The sequence below is a fragment of the Apodemus sylvaticus genome, chromosome 18 (genome assembly GCF_947179515.1).
Source record: "Apodemus sylvaticus chromosome 18, mApoSyl1.1, whole genome shotgun sequence".
Classification (NCBI taxonomy): domain Eukaryota; kingdom Metazoa; phylum Chordata; class Mammalia; order Rodentia; family Muridae; genus Apodemus; species Apodemus sylvaticus.
The window spans coordinates 20,526,244-20,543,597 of NC_067489.1; the positions used below are offsets into that span (position 1 = coordinate 20,526,244).

A 17,354-nucleotide genomic window follows, 5' to 3' on the forward strand; every position below is an offset into this window, starting at 1 on the left:
AGCAGTGAATTAATTATGCAATCCATGCAGCCAAGGCTGAGTGTATTGACAGGAAGGAAGTTAATTTAGACTAGGATGTAGGTTCTGTCAGATAGACGAGAAAGGAGCACAGTGGCTGGAGGGCAGAGAGGGAAAGGCCATTTGAGAACAATATTGTGTATGTGAACACGGAGGCATCATAAGAACGCCATATCTATACAACAAGGAGGCTTGAACAAATACAGATCCAAAGTCTTAGCTGCAGGGGCTGGAGAGATGGCTCAGGGGTTAAAAGCACTAGCTGCTCTTCCAGAGATCATGAGTTCTGTTCCCAGCACCTTACACAGTGATTCACAACCAAATTTAACTCCTGTTCCAGAGTATCGGATGCCCTCTTCTGGCCTCCACAGACACCAGGCTCAGATGCACAGGTAGGCAAAACGCGCATACACATAAAGTAAAACTTAAATAAAAAAAACTCATGCGTGTCACAATTCCCATTTTCAAATGTTATTGTTCATACATAAAGAAAAAATGACTAAGAGAATATGTCAAATTGCTAATGTACTGTGATGCAGACATTGTGTGTGAGTTTTAGTTTTTTTCTTTTCCACGCGATTTGTGTAGACACCTTCCCAGGCACTTTGTAAGCCTGTGTGAGCAAGTCATGACCTGTGTAAGGATAACGGCAGCCACACATTGTCTCGAGTGGGAAAACAGCAGAGCTGCACTATGCACCACTTAGGGACGCATATGTGAGTCTTCAGAATCTACAAGGATGTGTGCTGTGGCACCAGATGAACACGGGCTGAGAGAAAGCAGGAAAGAGGCAGAAGGCGATTTACCGATGTTCATGATGTTCTGGTCCTGAGCTGAGTGCGCCGTACTCTTCTTTACCTTTTTAATACACATCACATTTGCATCATTCATTTAAAGATACGAACAACTCCATTCAACGTAACATCAGTATAAAGTCTGAGGCTTCAAACTTTATTTTATTTATTTATGAGAAGAGGCAGAGACCAAGAAAGCTGGGTAAGTCTGTCTGCTTCTTCCCTAAGCTGGGGCGCTATCTTTCTTCTGTTGCTTGTCTATTCTTACTCTCTTATCTCGACCAACCACGTCTCTCCCCCTAGACTGTCCCTTCTACATTTCTAAGTAATTATATCTTTAGCTATCGGGTAGAGGGAACGTGCGCTCCCATACATCTGTATGGAGGCTTGTAGTGAGGTCTGAGTGGCTTCATAGTCCATAGTTCCTGTATCACCTCCAAACTCAGAAGACCACATGCTATGGCGACACAAGACACCTGGGTAGCAGCAGCCCGGTGCTCCTGTTACAACATGTCTGGGTTGCCTCAACTGTTCCTCAGAGCAGCCCGAAATGTTGCATTAGCTTTCCTGCCTTCCTAGTGAGTCAGGATGGCTCAGGGATGCTCCAGAGACTTGCCCTGGATGAGGCGTGGCTCCCCTGATCAGCCTGTGAGACAGTTGGGATCACACCCAACGTGTTCTCTAACACAGCTGTGCGCATCAGCTCTAATTCTGGATCTCAACCTTGGTTGAGATCTAATGACCACAGCACTCATTAGTGAGCCACCTAGAAGATGACGGATGGCAGACTAGGTAGGCATCCCGTGAGTGCCCCTGGCCTCCGGGACACTGGCGTGTGGACCTTACTGTAAGCCCTAGTCCTGTGCATTCCAACCCGGGGTCCGTGCATCTCTGTGGAGCGTGAAAGGAGCTTCAAGAAGACGACATCAGAACGCCTATTTTTCTAGGTTGAAAACATCTCCTCTTTAAAAACTTCCCGTTTTGCCATGTGTTTTGTGACGCTCACAATGTATTGGCACAATAATGCTTGTGTGCAGCTTGTAAATAATGAACAAATGTGCATCTGTCGACGGTATGTGCTCAAAGACATTTCTTTTGGGAGGGATAGGCGGTGTCCACAGTTTGGTTACTAAAGCTGGGCGGGACTTGGTGACAGAGTGCTTGTCTCTGTCTGGAGTCAGGTCTCCAGCCCTTAGTGTTTTGGGCGGACTTCAAGCACTGTGAAAGTCTCCCTTGTTCTCAATCAGCTGCAAGCACCCAGTTTGCACGTGAACACAGGGTCTATGTCAAAGAGTGACGTGACGTCATCTCCCTGCTGTTGGGTGGTCCTGCCTAGGCAGTCACAATGATATTCTAGGGAATTTGGATAAAACACAACGAGGGAAAGGTAGATGGCTTCCTTTTTAAGGAAGTGGATTTTACGAGGTCAAATTCCTGAAAAAAAAATTGAATGATTATTAAACAGATGGTTTCTGTCCAATTAGGAGAGAAGCAATGTGTTCTGGCAGCTACCGTAGCTTCCCCAGAAATTAGTGATGTCCACAGAACTCATTTCCTTTATAATTCTCAACAATTGCTTATTAGAAGAGATCGTCCCTCCCTTAGTGCATGTGTGCAATCATCGTCTGCTGGGCAGCAGTTCCTGGGCATCTATTATGTCCAAAGCCCCAGGCTAGTGATGAATATCTTGCAATCTCTGCCCCCAAAGACTTTTCTCTTAATAAAGAAGACAAACAACACACACACACACACACACACACACAACCATAATAAAATAAAGCATCCCCTAAGTGCCACAAACTACTGTAAACAAATGTGACCTGGTTCAGCAGAAGGAAAATGCTGCAGAGACCCCTGACCCCTGACCCCTGACTCCAGGACTGCTTCCATAGGGAAAAGCAGTCATGGAACTTCTGTTTATTTTCTAATATCATACTGGAAATCCAAATCTATTTTTTGTGCATGAAACAATGGAGAATCTCTCTGGACTTTGGACAAGATGAGCAAAAGCAATATTTGGGCTGCAAGATGATAGGTGATTCGAAACCCTACCACCATTGTTTATGTAATGGACTGCAGCGAGCAGCCAGCCCAAAGTGGGGCGGGGCTGTCTTCAAGGATAGGCTGCCAGGCCATCCCCAGCTATGAGACTTGATGTTTGGCTTACAGGTGTCTGCAGGCAAGTGCCACAAGCATCTTCAACGGGCTCTTGAGAGATAAATGTGTTCTGATGAGCAGAAATTATGCTTTTATTTTGTGTTAGGACATAGCCAGGGAGAATTTTGTCAAAGTCTCTGGAAGACCTTGTAAAACACAGACAAGTGAAAATAGACAACTGACCTTCCTGTCTTCTACATCCACATCCATGGATTCAAGCGACTACCAATTGAAGATAATTAGGGCAGAGGGCAGTAAGATAACAGGAATGAAAAAAATTGTATATCTTCTCTCCTTGTGGGGTTTACACTGTATTAGCTAGCGAGGTCATTTAAGTTCATAGAAGAATGTGCGTGGGTCCTATGTAATCACTGCTGTGGGGACGACTTGAGCACCTCAGGTTTTGGAATCTGCCGATCCCGGAACTCGTCTGCAGTTACTGAGGAATGCCTGCGTGCAGAGGAGACAGTAGTCCATCTAATAACAAGCGCTACTTTGCACTAAGCACGCACCGCGGTGACTCCATACTGCCTTAGCCCGTGCAGTGGTGGGGAGGCCCACGTTGCTGACCTTGGTCCCCTGGTTAGGAGGGCAGAGGTAACCTGGGCTTCAATTTTGAGCACTGAGATGGACCCTAGGGCTTCATCTCAGGAAATAAGGGGAAGGGGCTATTGCATAGCAGGATGTGAAAGCTCCTATAATAGAGGGGTGACAAGCAGCACAGGGGTTGTCACCTGAGAGCTGCTTTTCTACCTGCAGCTGAGGTATGGAGTGCTCTGTCAGTGCAACTCCCAGGAAAGAGCTGTGTGGTCCAGCCCAGCTCTCTCTAGCCTGGGCAGCTGAGGGTAGCTGGCCTTCCTCCCAGAGGGTGTGAACTCCTTGGGGGAGGGACAGTTCTGAAGTTAAACTCTGAGACACCCAGCTCCCAGACATGTCGGGAACCTGAGTCCTCGGCTCCAGAGATCTGTGAGGGACTGTCCTGTCAAACACCACACGAGGACCAGCCAGAGTTGGCGCAGTATCCATTTGCCGATGCTTCCTCTTAGAGTCTGAAAACCTGCAATGGGAAAATGTTGCTTTTCAGACACAGATACTCGATCTTATCCTTTTTCCTCGTGACAAGCATGGATTAATCCCAGAAGTCTTTACTGAGCATTTGCTGCCTACCTCCCAACAAGCACTCTACTTTTCCGGACCATGTCCCTGCCTGTCCTGAGATAGCCTAGCCCCATGTTTGTGCCTACGTCAGACCACCACGTGCTCCTTTTCTGTTTTAGATGGGAAGGGAGGAGGAAGAAGTCACCGTTTGAGTTCAGTGCTCCAGAAGATGCCAGCCTAAAGGCGTTTGCCATTGGGAACTGATTATTTTTAGTCCTAATAGTGCCTCCAATTGGGTTAGCCCTCCCCTGCCTGCCAGTGTTGGACCGTAGAGAAGGCTGAGACTCTAGTGTGTGGGGGGGGGTCGCGGTAGAAGGTCATTTCCTGGCTGTCTAGGGCGTTTTCTGTGGCAGCTGAGCCCTCGCAGCAGGGCCTGTTTAGTTCTGCAGCAAAGCTGGGAAGCCAGATGGTTGCTCTGCCCAGGGATCTGGCCCAGCTTCTGTCAAGTCATGAGGAAGGCTGGAGGACCCTTTGCAGGAAGGAAGGGACAAGCAACACAGCCCCTAGGAATGGACCCCAGGAGCTCCTTAGGGTCAAAATGGCACCCCTGTCCATGACCCACACTCAGGTCCCAATGACACTTAACCCGGGTGCCCCATGCTGACTCAACCACCGCCTCTGCTAGCTGTCAAGTGCTATGGTAAAGTGTTCTCTCATTGGTCAGACCCTGGGCTGGTGCCACTTCAACCCATTGTTGGATTGAACACGTGTTGGGGGAAAAAAATCTTTCTCTGGCCGGAACTGCATAAGAATGGCCTGAAACCGACCCAGCCAGTTGGATTTGGTCCCCCACTCCCCACCCTCAAGTCTTTTCCTTTTCAGCAGTTTTCTTCTAGAGATTCATCCCTAATTCCCAGGAACAGGGTGACTTGGGGCCAGCTTATTAAGATTGTGCCCAGATTCCTTATTCATCAACCACTAAAGAACATAAACACATCAGTGAAAGCACAGAAAAAAAAACAAGAGTCTCAGTGTCTTTGTAGACCCAGCCTCAAGAGGATTTCCAAACCCCTTAGGAGGCTCGCAGGACAGCACAGGTTCCGCGCCAAAGCCAATCTGAAGGCCACATGCAGGCACCGCCCTGCACCCTGGTCCCCAGATAAGGCCTTTTCTAGTTGTAGGGCAGCCTTGGCAAGTCCTCTAGGGAGAGACTCTTCCCGCTGCTCTGACAGCCCTCCTGCCCCCCCGGCTCTCCCGCCCGCCGTCCTGGCGGGGTCCTGGTTCAGAGCAACAAGATGGGCTTCTGTAAAGTAAGTAATTGGGAGTCGAGTTGTGTCGTTGGAGGCAGATGTGGGGGCAGATGTGCCTCAAGGCTGTCACCACCCAGCAGCCCTGGGGTGCAGAGGAAACCTCGCACTTCCCCAAAGGACTTGCTGCTGAAGGTGGCAGGGGTCAGGGCAGGTGACCTCTGTCCCGACTCAATTATTTCTGACTCTCCACAGCCGGGGGCTTGCTGTGGAATTGAGTTCCTTTTGGAATGGCTGATCTATGTTCTACTTGGGGGTGCGGGAGGAGGGGGGCGTTAGACATCGTGGTTTGCGAAGCGTCACAGAGCAAAACGGCTGAGATTCTAGTGGCTTTCCTGACCCTTGAGCAACTTACCAGGACCAGTGGCAGGAAATAGAGAATAAAGGCTCAGAACAGTGGTCGCTCTGCCAGAGGGCTGCCGCCCTCTTTTGAAAAGGGGCTTTTGCTTGTTTTCTCAAAAGCCAAGTACCTCGCGGACACACCTTCCAGGTTCTGAAAATGGTAGATTTTGAATTTTTGCTGCTCAGCTGAGGCAAAGAGGTCTATTAGGAGAGAGACAAGGAGAGGGGAGAGGGGGAGAGGAGGAGGGAAAGGGAGAAAGTGAAAAAGAGAGAGGGAAAGAGAGGAAGAAGGAGATGAAGAAGATGGAGAAGAGGGAGAAGAAAAGGGAAAATGAAAAGAGGGAGCGGGAGGGGGAGAGGGTTAGGAGGGGGAGAGGAGGAAGAAAGGGAGAAGAGTCCAGTTCAGTATGGTTCTGGGAGATAGGTAATACAAGTTGGCTACTTCTCACTCCAAAAATGATCTGTCAGTCTTTCTACAAAACTAGCTGGCTTCTTCTTCTTCTTCTTCTTCTTCTTCTTCTTCTTCTTCTTCTTCTTCTTCTTCTTCTTCTTCTTCTTCTTCTTCCTCTTCTTCCTCTTCTTCTTCTTGCTGTTGTTGTTATTATTATTATTATTATTATTATTTACATTACCCTGAGTGAAACACAGGTAGAAAGGCAGGATTTTTGTCATTATTATTATTATTATTATTATTATTTACATTACCCTGAGTGAAACACAGGTAGAAAGGCAGGATTTTTGTCACTACCACAGAAAAGAGCTAAGCCTAGCAGAGTATTCTCTAGAAGACACAAAAAGCCTTTGTCTTCAAGGGCTGTTCAACAGCCGTCAACAATGCTTATGAAGTGACAGGTGAGGTCTCTGTAGTAGGAACAAAGCAGAGAGGAGAGAAGTCCCACCCTGGAAGAGTTTGTGCCCTAGCTGAGGGCTGGAGGCTCAATGCTGGGTGAATGAGAACATCTCACACCTATTAAAAGCCTGGGGGGTGGGGCATGGCTAGGGATAGCTGCTTGCCTGCGATGGAAGAGACTGGACCCCACCCACAGTACTGCTGAGAAAGAAATACTGACAGTGGGGAAGTGGGAGCAGACTATGGAGTCCTGCAGGTCAGCAAAGTCCTACTGAGCCAAAACTGAATGACCCCGCCCAGGCAGACAGCCCCGCTTTGCTTCAGAAGAGGAGACATGGCGGAGAGAGCGCCTGCACCTGCAAAGGTCCTAAGGTAGACATGCCCTGAGAAACAACCAGGAGAGCTCAGCAGCAACAGGAGGAAGGGCTGGAGAAGGGTGAGGTCAGAGGTCAGAGGTCAGGAAGGAGAGACTGAGTACAGAAGACGCAGGGTTTTGCCCATCATTAGGAGAATTTGGAAGACAAGAGACTTTCAACAGTTTGGATCTGAAACTAATAGTGTTTACCTTTACCTACGCCAGCCACCTCCTGGCACCTCTGAAATCAAACTCCAGGAGTCAGATCTTGCCTGCCCCTCATTTCTATAGCAATGCTCAGCCTTTTCCTCTGGAATATGAAGGGCCAGCAGTTGACAGAATAATGTGTGGTGACTCCATCTCTCCGATGAACACAGAAAACAAGGAAGGCTGTGGGTGCTCACTATTGCAAAACATTCCCGTTGGCACAATGGGAAAGGAGGCAGAAGCTTCTATGGAAACACAGTGTGTTTGCAGTCTGGTCATTTGTAATCCCAGCTGCTAAGAGGGAAAGTAGCCTGGGGTTCTGGCGTGCCAGCCGTCCAGACCGCTCGCTCGCTCTCGACGTCAGCGCTGCGAAGCCAAGCCCGAGTCTTGCTCTTGTTTGAATTTTATTTTTTGTCCTGTACATTTTTCCCTTTTATTGAAAATCGATTTTTGTCTTGAATCATAATAGATCCCGACTGTGGTTTCCCCTCCCTCTGCTCCTCCCAGTCTCTCCCCACCCCCTCCCACCTGGCTCTACTCCCATTCAGTCTCTCATTAGAAAACAAATGGAGTTCTAAGGGAATATGATATGATAAGAGAGGATACGATATAGCAAAAAAAAATAACACATTGGAATCAGACAAAACAAACGCAAGGAAAAGAGCCCAAGGAAAGGGAATAAGAACCAGAGACTCACTTGTCACAAACTACACAATTATCCCACAATTACGCTAAACTGGAAGCCATAATATAGGCGTGGAGAACCCGCAATCCCTGCGCGAGCTGCCTCGGTCTCTGAGTTCATGTGAGCTTTGCTAACATTGATTTAAAGGACTATTTCTTGGTGTCCTCCCGCCCTCTGGCTTTTACTCTCTTTCTGCCTCCTCTTTCGTGGGGTTCCCTGAGCCCGCAGGGGAGGGATTTGGTGGAGACATCCCATTTAAGACTCAGTCTCCCAAGGTCTCTCACTCTCTGCACACTGTCTGGCTGCGGGCCTCTGTGTTTGTTCCTATCTGCTGCTGGAGGAAGTCTCAGAGATGATGGCGGTCTTGCTGTTTTGAGAAGTGACAGTGGTATTCCTCCAAATGGCCCCGCCCCTTCCGGGGCTACCTTCCCACCCGGCTTTCTTTGCTTCTTTCTCTTTTTCTGTCCTTTCTTCCTTCTCTGCTGGGAATCAAGCCCAGGACCTTAGGCCTGCTGATCGCACACTCGAGCTTCACCCCTGTCCTTCCCCTTCCCCACAGCCGCAGTGGGGCTAAGAGAGGCGGACCTCAGTCTGGCCTTTGTCCGCAGTAGCTTCGCCTTCTGAAGGGAAGAGTCCGGCTTCTCTGGAGCCTGGCCCTGCCAGCCAGCCTTCTCCCTCAGGCACGCCTCCAGGAGTTTCACAGCAATGATCAGGCTCAGGTCATCTTCACGGGGAGCCCACACCCTCCGTGTGAGTGTGGCGGGATCTGTGGAGCTGTTATCCTTGTTGGTTCCCTGGCCTGAGTACCTGGCACACAGTCAGCATTCAATCTCCGTGGCATGAATATGTGAAGGAACAGTCAGCCATTTGCAAAGTACCTAATGACTGCTCCTCCTTTACCACGGTGGTGGGTGAGTCTGTGGCGGCAGCCAACCCTGCCCTCCTCCGTGGGTCCCCTCCTGCATTCTGCACTCTGCATTCGGGAGTTTTATATTTCACCTTACAGGAACTCCCCGGAGAGCCCTTCTCTTTCCCACACTTTTAGGCGTGTTTACATCTGTGTCATGGCTCCCTCTAGCTGAGCAGGGGGGGGGGAGGAGGCGCTCTAGACTGACTCATCCCTGAGTCACTTCCTCTAACTTTCCCAGCATCTGAGGAGCTCCTCAACACAGGACTGAGAAAAATATTTTTCAAGTGAGTTAATTTAAAAGCAGTGAATGAGTGTGAGCCTCTCATTTCTCCTTTACTAACTCAAGTGGTGAGCCCTGACTGTCAGGATCCATCTGGCTGTTAATTTGGGAAAAAAAATATCTCCAGGCAGGCCTGAGCAGATGTAGGTGGTCACAGCTTAAAGGCCCAGTGCCTGAGCCTTGGAGTCCAGGTGCCCCTGGCCTGGACTGTAACATACGAGTCCTGCTTTGGGCAAGTTTGGATTGACATTCTTGGACAGGCAGTGGTAATGGTTGAAGATCTTGTTAGAGAAAGAATTGCTTTGATCCCTGACTCCTGTGTACGCCTGGTCACCACCATCCCTCCTAGCTTGCTATGGGTGCTGACTTCCTGTATCCACACGGAAAGGAAGTGATCCTGGCGGTGATGGGCGTGACCAACCCATTAAGGACGTTAGTGCACAGCGGGAGGGATTCTGGGACGGAGGCAGCATGGTTCCTGCAGGCAGATTTCTTCATGTAGACTTGAGCGAAAAGTTGAATAAGCGAATGACTCCACCCCTGTCCTCTCCCTCAGGCTCACTCTCTTTCTGGAGAAGGTCCTCGGTTTCTTGTGGCTGCAGAAGGCAGGGACAAATGTCTCAAGCCCTTCCCTGGGATGACACTGGCCAGAAAACTGCCTTGCCTTCTCCCAAAGTAGGATGCAAAGCGATATTCTGGAAGAGGGAGCATCTATGGTCTATACCCTTCAGGACGCGAGATGCTTTGAAAGCCCTGCTCCTGGGGTCTGGGGAGGCTCAGCAGCTGGTGATTTACAGACAGTGGGCACTTTCCGGCTGCTCCAAAGGCTGGGTAGTAGTGCTGCCTGCTGCTCGCTGGTTTTTTTTTTTTTTTTTTTTTTTTTTTTTTTTTTTTTTTTTGAGTGGGAACTGGCACTCTTGTTTTTTTCTTCAAAGTGGCAGGAACTCTTTATGGGATGTCTGTGTGGCATCCACTGGTCAACATGGTGTGATCTGAAGGTGCCAGAAGAATCCAGAGTCCTGGGACACTTTTGCCACATCTGCCATGGAGCCCAAGGGACCAGCCACCAGCCACGGGAGGCTTTTCCCTGTCTCTAAAAGTCTCCTATTAATTTCATGCATGCACACCAGCTTTTTGGATAGAATATTGACTTGTACTTCACAAGGAACTAGTTCGGGGTGGAAGTTTTAGGAGATAAGGTCGAGGCAGAAAGCAGAAGCTTTCAGAACAAATGGTAGATGGGGAGCAAAGAGGGGCAGAGCCCTGGGCAATGGAGCCTCTTCTGGGAATTCTTGCCTCTCAATCTTCGACCCCAGCCATTGGGTCTGTCATGCTGTAGAAGGCGTGGGCTGATGGGGGGGTTGAGGTAGAAGTTGAGGTCAGTGAGGTCTTGCATGCTTCTGAATGTCTTCTCATGTGTCTTGGTAGCCATGGAGCAGCTCAGGAACACACTAGGCTTCCTGCCCCAGCTCGGGCCTTTCAAATGCTCGATGTGGAAATAATGTAGATAGATTTGCTTTTGCTTTTTGCTCCCTATTTTATTTAGGCTTCTTCTTCTTCTCCTTCTCCTTCTCCTCCTTCTCCTTCTCCTTCTCCTTCTTCTCCTCCTCCTCCTCCTCCTCCTCCTCCTCCTCCTCCTTCTCCTCCTCTTCCTCCTGCTCCTCTTTCTCTTCCTCTTCCTCCTCTTCCTCTTCCTCCTCCTCTGTCTCCTCCTCTTCTTCCTTCCCCTCCTCTTCCTCTTTCTCCTTCTATTTTAGTTTTGGTTTGGATGATTTGGGAGCCTAGAGTTTCCTTTATCCCCACACACATACACCCCGAGCAGATTTGACCTAGAACGCACTATATTATACAGGCTGGCCTCGGATTTGCAACTATATTATATTGCGCTGTATTATACAGGCTGGCCTCGGACTTGCAACTATATTATATTGCGCTGTATTATACAGACTGGCCTTGGACTTGCAACTATATTATATTGTGCTGTATTATACAGACTGGCCTCGGACTTGCAACTATATTATATTGAGCTGTATTATACAGACTGGCCTCGGACTTGCAACTATATTATATTGCGCTGTATTATACAGGCTGGCCTCGGACTTGCAACTATATTATATTACATTACATTACATTACATTACATTACATTACATTACATTATATTATATTGCGCTGTATTATACAGACTGGCCTCGGACTTGCAAGGATCTTCCTGCCCTAGCTTCCCAGGTACAGATGCACCACCATGCTTGATTGTAGTTTTACAAATAGCAAGCACTGCACCTTCTTTAACCCTGCATATTTCTGAGGGGGCAAGGTCTTTCTACGAAGTTTAGGCTAGCCTCATATTCATGGCAATCCTCTGTCTCAGTCTCTGAAGATCTTGAATCACAGGCATGTCCTTCATACCAGTCTATTCCTGCATCTTAATGGGACATGGAGACTGCTCTGTAAGACAGCTGTTACTCGCACTTCACATGGGAAGAACTGGGGCTGAGCAGCTAACCACTGGCCTTGCCTGCCCCATGCAGGGTACAACTAAGTCTGACTTTTCAGTTTCCAGACCAGGGTTCAGGGAGTGTGTCTTTGTCACTTACACCCTGGGCATGCTGAAAGCTGTTCTTTTATATGTGTGTCTCTTGGCATTCTCAGTACCCTAGCTATGAGGTGCAGGCCACCCCCCAGTCAGCAGATGGTTCCACTCATGGGTTCTGCAGAACTCCTTGCTTTGAATCTTTCTCTGATAGGCTACTTTCTAAATATTACTCTAAGACTAGAAGTACCCACTCTTCCACCCTTTGGTCCTCGCCTGTTAACTGCAGGCTACATTGATTGTCCTAGGATAGCCAGGAAGGATGTACATATGAGAACAGTGCCATGTATTCCAGGAAATGTTGGGTATATTGTTTTATATTTGGGCTCAAAAGTTTCTTGCATCAATAACTTGCATCATTTTAAGAACTTTTGGCAAAACGTAAGAGTCCTTCCTACTTTCACCATGCCTTTAATTCAAGCTAATGGAATTGTATTGAGTTAGAAGCAACAGTTAGGTAAACCCTGATCCCCAGCAAGTGGGAAGTTTGCATTAGTAGATTAGATCTAGTGTAGTAGGAGTTGATACTGTGGGGACAGGGAGGTCAGCAGCAAAATCCAGGAAGGGGAGAGAACTCAGGAGAGGCTTGGAGAAGCAGTGGGTTCCACAGAACTCAGGCAGCATGGATTTGTGGGATTGTAGAGGCACCTCATGGAGCTGGCTGTGAGGTGCTGGGGAACAGGTAGGGTGTAGAAAGTAGAGAGGAGATGAAGAGATAATCAGAGGCCACAGACTTCTTGCACATTCCAGAACTTCTCTGTGGGCATTCAACAGGCCAGCAAGGATTTGGGGTAGGACAGTGTCGGCATCTGTTTCAGGAACCTCAGTTTGGCAAGGGATGAAAGGCCATGAGAGAAAACACAAGAGAGGACAGTAGTGTCAGTGTCTGGGTGAGGATGGCTACAGTCCTGGAGGGTCACCATATTGAGGAGGACCAATGCAGTATGGTTAAAAAACGCCTAACTCATTTAATATTAGTGATGGCCACATGTATACGAGATAAAGAACAAAACAGACTGTTACTTCAGACAGGGAAGGGATGAGATAAGGCGAACGCTGCCTGGCTGCTCGCACGAGGGTCTTACTTAGGTCTGGGACAGTCCCACAACTTGGTTTTTAAGGCACAGTAGGAGGTCTGGGTGTGACTTAGTGCCAGTGGGACTCACTTGTGTCTGTGTTAACATCAGTGTGCCAACAGTGAGGAAGAGGAAGGCCCAGGCTTTGCGGTTCTTTTGTATTCTTGCTCCTCTGCAGTCTCTGATGAATGAATTCTGTCCCATCACCAACATCTCCTGGTAAATGGCAATCAGGGAAACAGGAGGGGAAATGACCTTGAATCTGTCATCAAGACTAGTAAGGCTGACCAGTCATTTGCGCCTATAGCCAAGAACATTGGGTTTGGTATGTAGATGGCTGACTCCACAAAGCAGGGATGGAAAATGAAGCTTTCTGCTTGGGGTTGATGCTGGCCCATTGCGTGGAGGCGACCTAGGATGCTACGCTGACAGAGTCTGAGGTTAGGGTTATACTCATGAGCAATAGCACTGTAGAAAAGGCCCCTCTGCTGGGCAGATGAGCAAGAGAGGACATCTTGGTGGGTGTGTTGTATAACCTTTTCTGGGTTACCCTTTATCTTTCTGCCTCCTTCAGCTCAGCCTTAACTTGATAAGCCGTTCTGATGCTTGTGAGGTCCTGTCTGTCATGGATGTCTGATGATGCTCTATTGAATTCCATATACTAATGCAAGCCCTCTTCCCAGAAAGCAGTGTGGCATCGCATGTTCCTGGTGCCTTACCCTTCTCTGTTACATAGTCGGATTTGGGACTGGGGTTCAACACATCAGAATCAGTATGTGCTAGGCTTCCTTCTGAGCTGGGCCTGAAGAGGCACAGAGTAGAAGAAACAATGCTCGCTGATCTTTTCACTGTCAAATGTGAGCAAGCTGACATGCAGGGTTATCCGTTAGCTTGGAGCTGCCAGCCCAGCTCCCTTAAGCTTTCAACAGAATCACCAACAAAGCAGACTTGACTGCTAGCCTCTAGGCCAGCTGCCCCTCAACTTGTGTCGTGTCTTTGCATGGCTCGGGTCCTGGAACCCTGACCAGGGATGGGGCAAGAATGAAGAAGAAACAAACGTGGACACATAGCAACGCTGGGGTCATGTGACCTCGGCTCTCAGATGGAGAAGCTGTGGCTCCTTGAACGACGGTGCATTTATTACATACAGTTGAACAGGAAGACCGGTTATTGCATGTAACTGAACGAGGAGGCAGGGTTGTTATATACAGCTGAACCAGGAGGCAGGGTTGTTATATACAGCTAATCCAGGAGGCAGGGTTGGTATATACAGCTGAACCAGGAGGCAGGGTTGTTAACCAGGAGGCCGGGTTGTTATATACAGCTGAACCAGGGGGTTTAGCTAATCTCAGTAGGAGCCACCTCTATAGGACATCAATCTTCAGACTGTAAACATGGGGGTAGAGCCATGGTGGTCTTTTTCTGCACAGACTATCAGCATTTACACTAGGACCCAAGGATGGCTTTCCAGTCCCTCTGAGCCACACCCAGGGAAGACTTTGCCACTCCCATAGTGGCAAAGATCCCTGGTGTCGATCTGTGACATGGCTGTGCCTTTAACAATACACCTTCCCAATACGCAGGGGATTTACTCTCTATGACCTTGCTTCTTTTGCTGGTATAAATGCTTTTCCACCTCTGGTCCCTTCTGGCTCCGCCCAGCAGCTGGTTCCTTTCTGTTTGGGATCTCTTGCGCAAAATCAAGACTTGCAGTTCTTAAAACTGAAAGACCCCTCTTTAAGCGTGTGCATGGAGAATTTGAAAATGTGCCCATTTGTTAAGGAAGGTTTGCTCCATGCACCTTAATTCTGTGTGGACTCTCCCATAAAGACAGCCTTCTGCCAGAGCTCCAGTCTTTGTCCGGGTTTGTGAAAGCGGCTCCTGCTGGGGTGATGAGTGGACGGGAGAGGTTGGCTTCCCACTGTCCATTGGGACTGTTTATCTCAGTGTTGAACACTCACGTTGCTTTCAACATTCTTGTTTTTTTTTTTTTTTCCATATGAAGCATCAACCTAGGTACCTGCCGCTGACTCCCACGGCAGCACCTGGTGTTAGGCACTGAGCTGTGTTAGCAGATTGCGCTGGGTGTGTCAGGCACAAAGTGACATTCGGTGAGGATTTAAGCCAATCAAGCTGAGTCCTGCTCTTTACCTCACTCATATGATGTTTGGGCACCAGGCCCTTGGTCACCAGCATTTTACTACACGGGATGTTTGCGCAGCCAGCAACGCCTGGGCCGGCCTTAAGTTGCGGCTCATGTCTTGGCTTTGCCTCTCGGAGCTAATTGTGTTTGTTTGCTTGTTTAACAGCCCTGGGCTCACAGCCATTACTGACAACTGCTGTAGGTGGGCGTGGGAGGTCTGCCTTCAGAACACCCCGCTTTAGTAAGCTTCCTCTCCACGCAGTCCTTTCAGGGCTCCGGGGCAACACGCAGGGATTTCCCAGGATTCCCCTCCCTGCCACTCACCCAAGCTTCCATATCAGTCCTGAGTCTTTGGCTCCGGTCCTCCCTCCCTATCCTGGATAGCGTGCCTTTCCTGCCTGATAAGCGATTGCTGAGCATTCTGGGATAGAGAAGGCTCAGGGAGAGGAGAGGCAGCCTTGAAGTAGCCTGCAACAGAGGCTTCCACACCGTTGAGAGCTTTGAGTCGAGCTAAGGCAGCCACCACCCAAATGCAGAGGTCCAGAGTTCAGATGGGGTCATCTTGGGAGTTTCAGAAGAGGGGGAGCTTTGCAAGAGGGAGGGCTATGGGCAAGTTGCCCTGAATTGGCTGTAAGGGCAGATTTGGTGTTAGCACTGGAGACTAGGGGGAAGGGGCACCGGATCCACGGGGGGGGGGGGGGGGGGGAGGCCTATCTCGGCTCTTCAGGGTGTTTTGAATGATGTCAGAGCCTCAGTGAGCAATAGTGGGTCCCCAGCAAACAGAAAGCCAGATCTTATGGCATTTATAGTAACGCTGTCACCCCAACACTCTGGAGGTTGATGCAGGAGGATTGCCAACAGTTTAAGGCCAGTCCAGGATTTGTAATTCCATTGCGTCAAAAACTGGGAGGACAGAGGGCTGCCCAGATGGAAAGGTGGTTCCCACCAAGCCTGACAACGTGAGTTTGATCCCCAGAACCTACATGATAGGAGGAGAATATTGAGTCACACAAGCTGTTCTCTGACCTCCACATGTGCACTGTGACACACATATCCTCACATAACCATACAATGGATAAATAAATAAATTTAATATTTTTTTAAATGAGAGAAAAACTTAGAGCAGGATCCTGGCTGCGGGCTGGTCATGGCTAGACCTCCCTGTGTGGAGGACAGCAGAGTCCAATGGAGTCCAAAGGTGGGGCGGCGAGCTGGGAGGTGGGGCGGCGAGCTGGGAGGTGGGGCGTTCAGCGGAGAGGGAGTGACGGACAGAGGTTAGGAAGCGTCAGTCAGTCAGAATGGACGCTGAGCTTGTGAAGGCAAAGTCAGAATGGAAAATGCTCCTTGGGTCCTTGGGCAGCCTGCGGTCTCTGCCCACACAGGTGTGACCCACAAATCATGGCAGTTGACAGATAAGGACTCGGAGGTCCAGAACTATTGCTCATTTACTCAAGGCCGAATGGCTGTTGTAACGGGGCTCCTAGGCATGGATTCTTCCCTAATACCCCACTCGATTTTCGTGGGCATACGACAGGCAGGAAAGCAGGGACCCTAGAGGACAATCAGGGCTTGCTAAGGGCAGTCCTCCACGCGGTGGCGTCCCACTGGGACTCCAAGGAGCCGGAACACTAGGCACTGGCTCTGAGGGTGGGAGCTGTGAGCTGACGCAGGATGCAGGTAGCTGCCTTTGGGGCCTTCGTCGACTTCCTTTCCATTCCTTCCAAAAATCTGTTTTGGGGCCGCTGAGTAGAGAAGTTATCTCTACTTCCAAAAATCAAACCCCAGACGCCTCCACAAGCATATAGACACACAAAGCAGCTGTGTTACAGTGTGTTTACTCAATCTTCCGAAGTGTCACCCCGCGGCCCCTGTAAGGGGTTAGTTCCCGAATGCATATGAATGTTTTACACACAGCAGTGGCGGAGGCACGGAGAAGTCTTCCCCTGTATAGAGGTTCTGACCATTCACATGCGCTAAAAGTACCTGAAAATGACCTATCGTTTTCTCCCACCTTTCCCACTACCTGCCAGGGAGCTCACTGACAGATTCACCATGCTAAAGTGCTGTGGTGGTAGTGTGCAATTGTGCCATGGCCCTCACAGAAGAAAGACGTGAGGATCATATGTGCAATGCCTTATGGGATTTATTGTAAGGTTAGCCAATTAGACTCCTAAAGGATGCTTTGCTTTAACCAGGGCTATTCTAAATGAAGTAGGCTGTGGAGTTTTTTTTTTTTATTCTATTGGCTCTTTGAGGCCAGGTAGGCTGGGGGTGTGAGTGGAATTGGGGTGAACAAGGAGGCAGGAGCAGCCTGCAGGAGTCCACTCGCAGGAAACATTGGTGTGATGGTTTTTAGACTCCAGTTGAGGGTTAGACCGCTCAGCTGGCTCATGGGTTTCTACATCTACTCTTCCAGCGTGCCTCCTGGGTCAGAGTGGGTGTCGAGGCTGGTGTTCCTGGGAGCACATTTTTGGGAAGCACAGCCTCAGAATGGTGTTCAGGTTCTGTCACAGAAGGCAGGAATGCAAGAAGGTAGTTGG

General features: G+C 49.1%; 1 protein-coding gene across 1 annotated transcript in view; it reads left to right on the forward strand.

Annotated features, from left to right (window-relative positions):
- The first annotated feature begins 5,286 nt into the window (after window positions 1-5,286).
- Ank1 (ankyrin 1) overlaps window positions 5,287-17,354 on the forward strand; it is a 119,527-nt gene continuing 107,459 nt past the window's right edge. Inside the window, exon 1 of the mRNA XM_052162062.1 lies at window positions 5,287-5,377. Within this exon, the coding sequence (XP_052018022.1) occupies window positions 5,363-5,377 (15 nt within the window). The 5' untranslated portion in view covers window positions 5,287-5,362. The remainder of the gene's footprint in view (window positions 5,378-17,354) is intronic.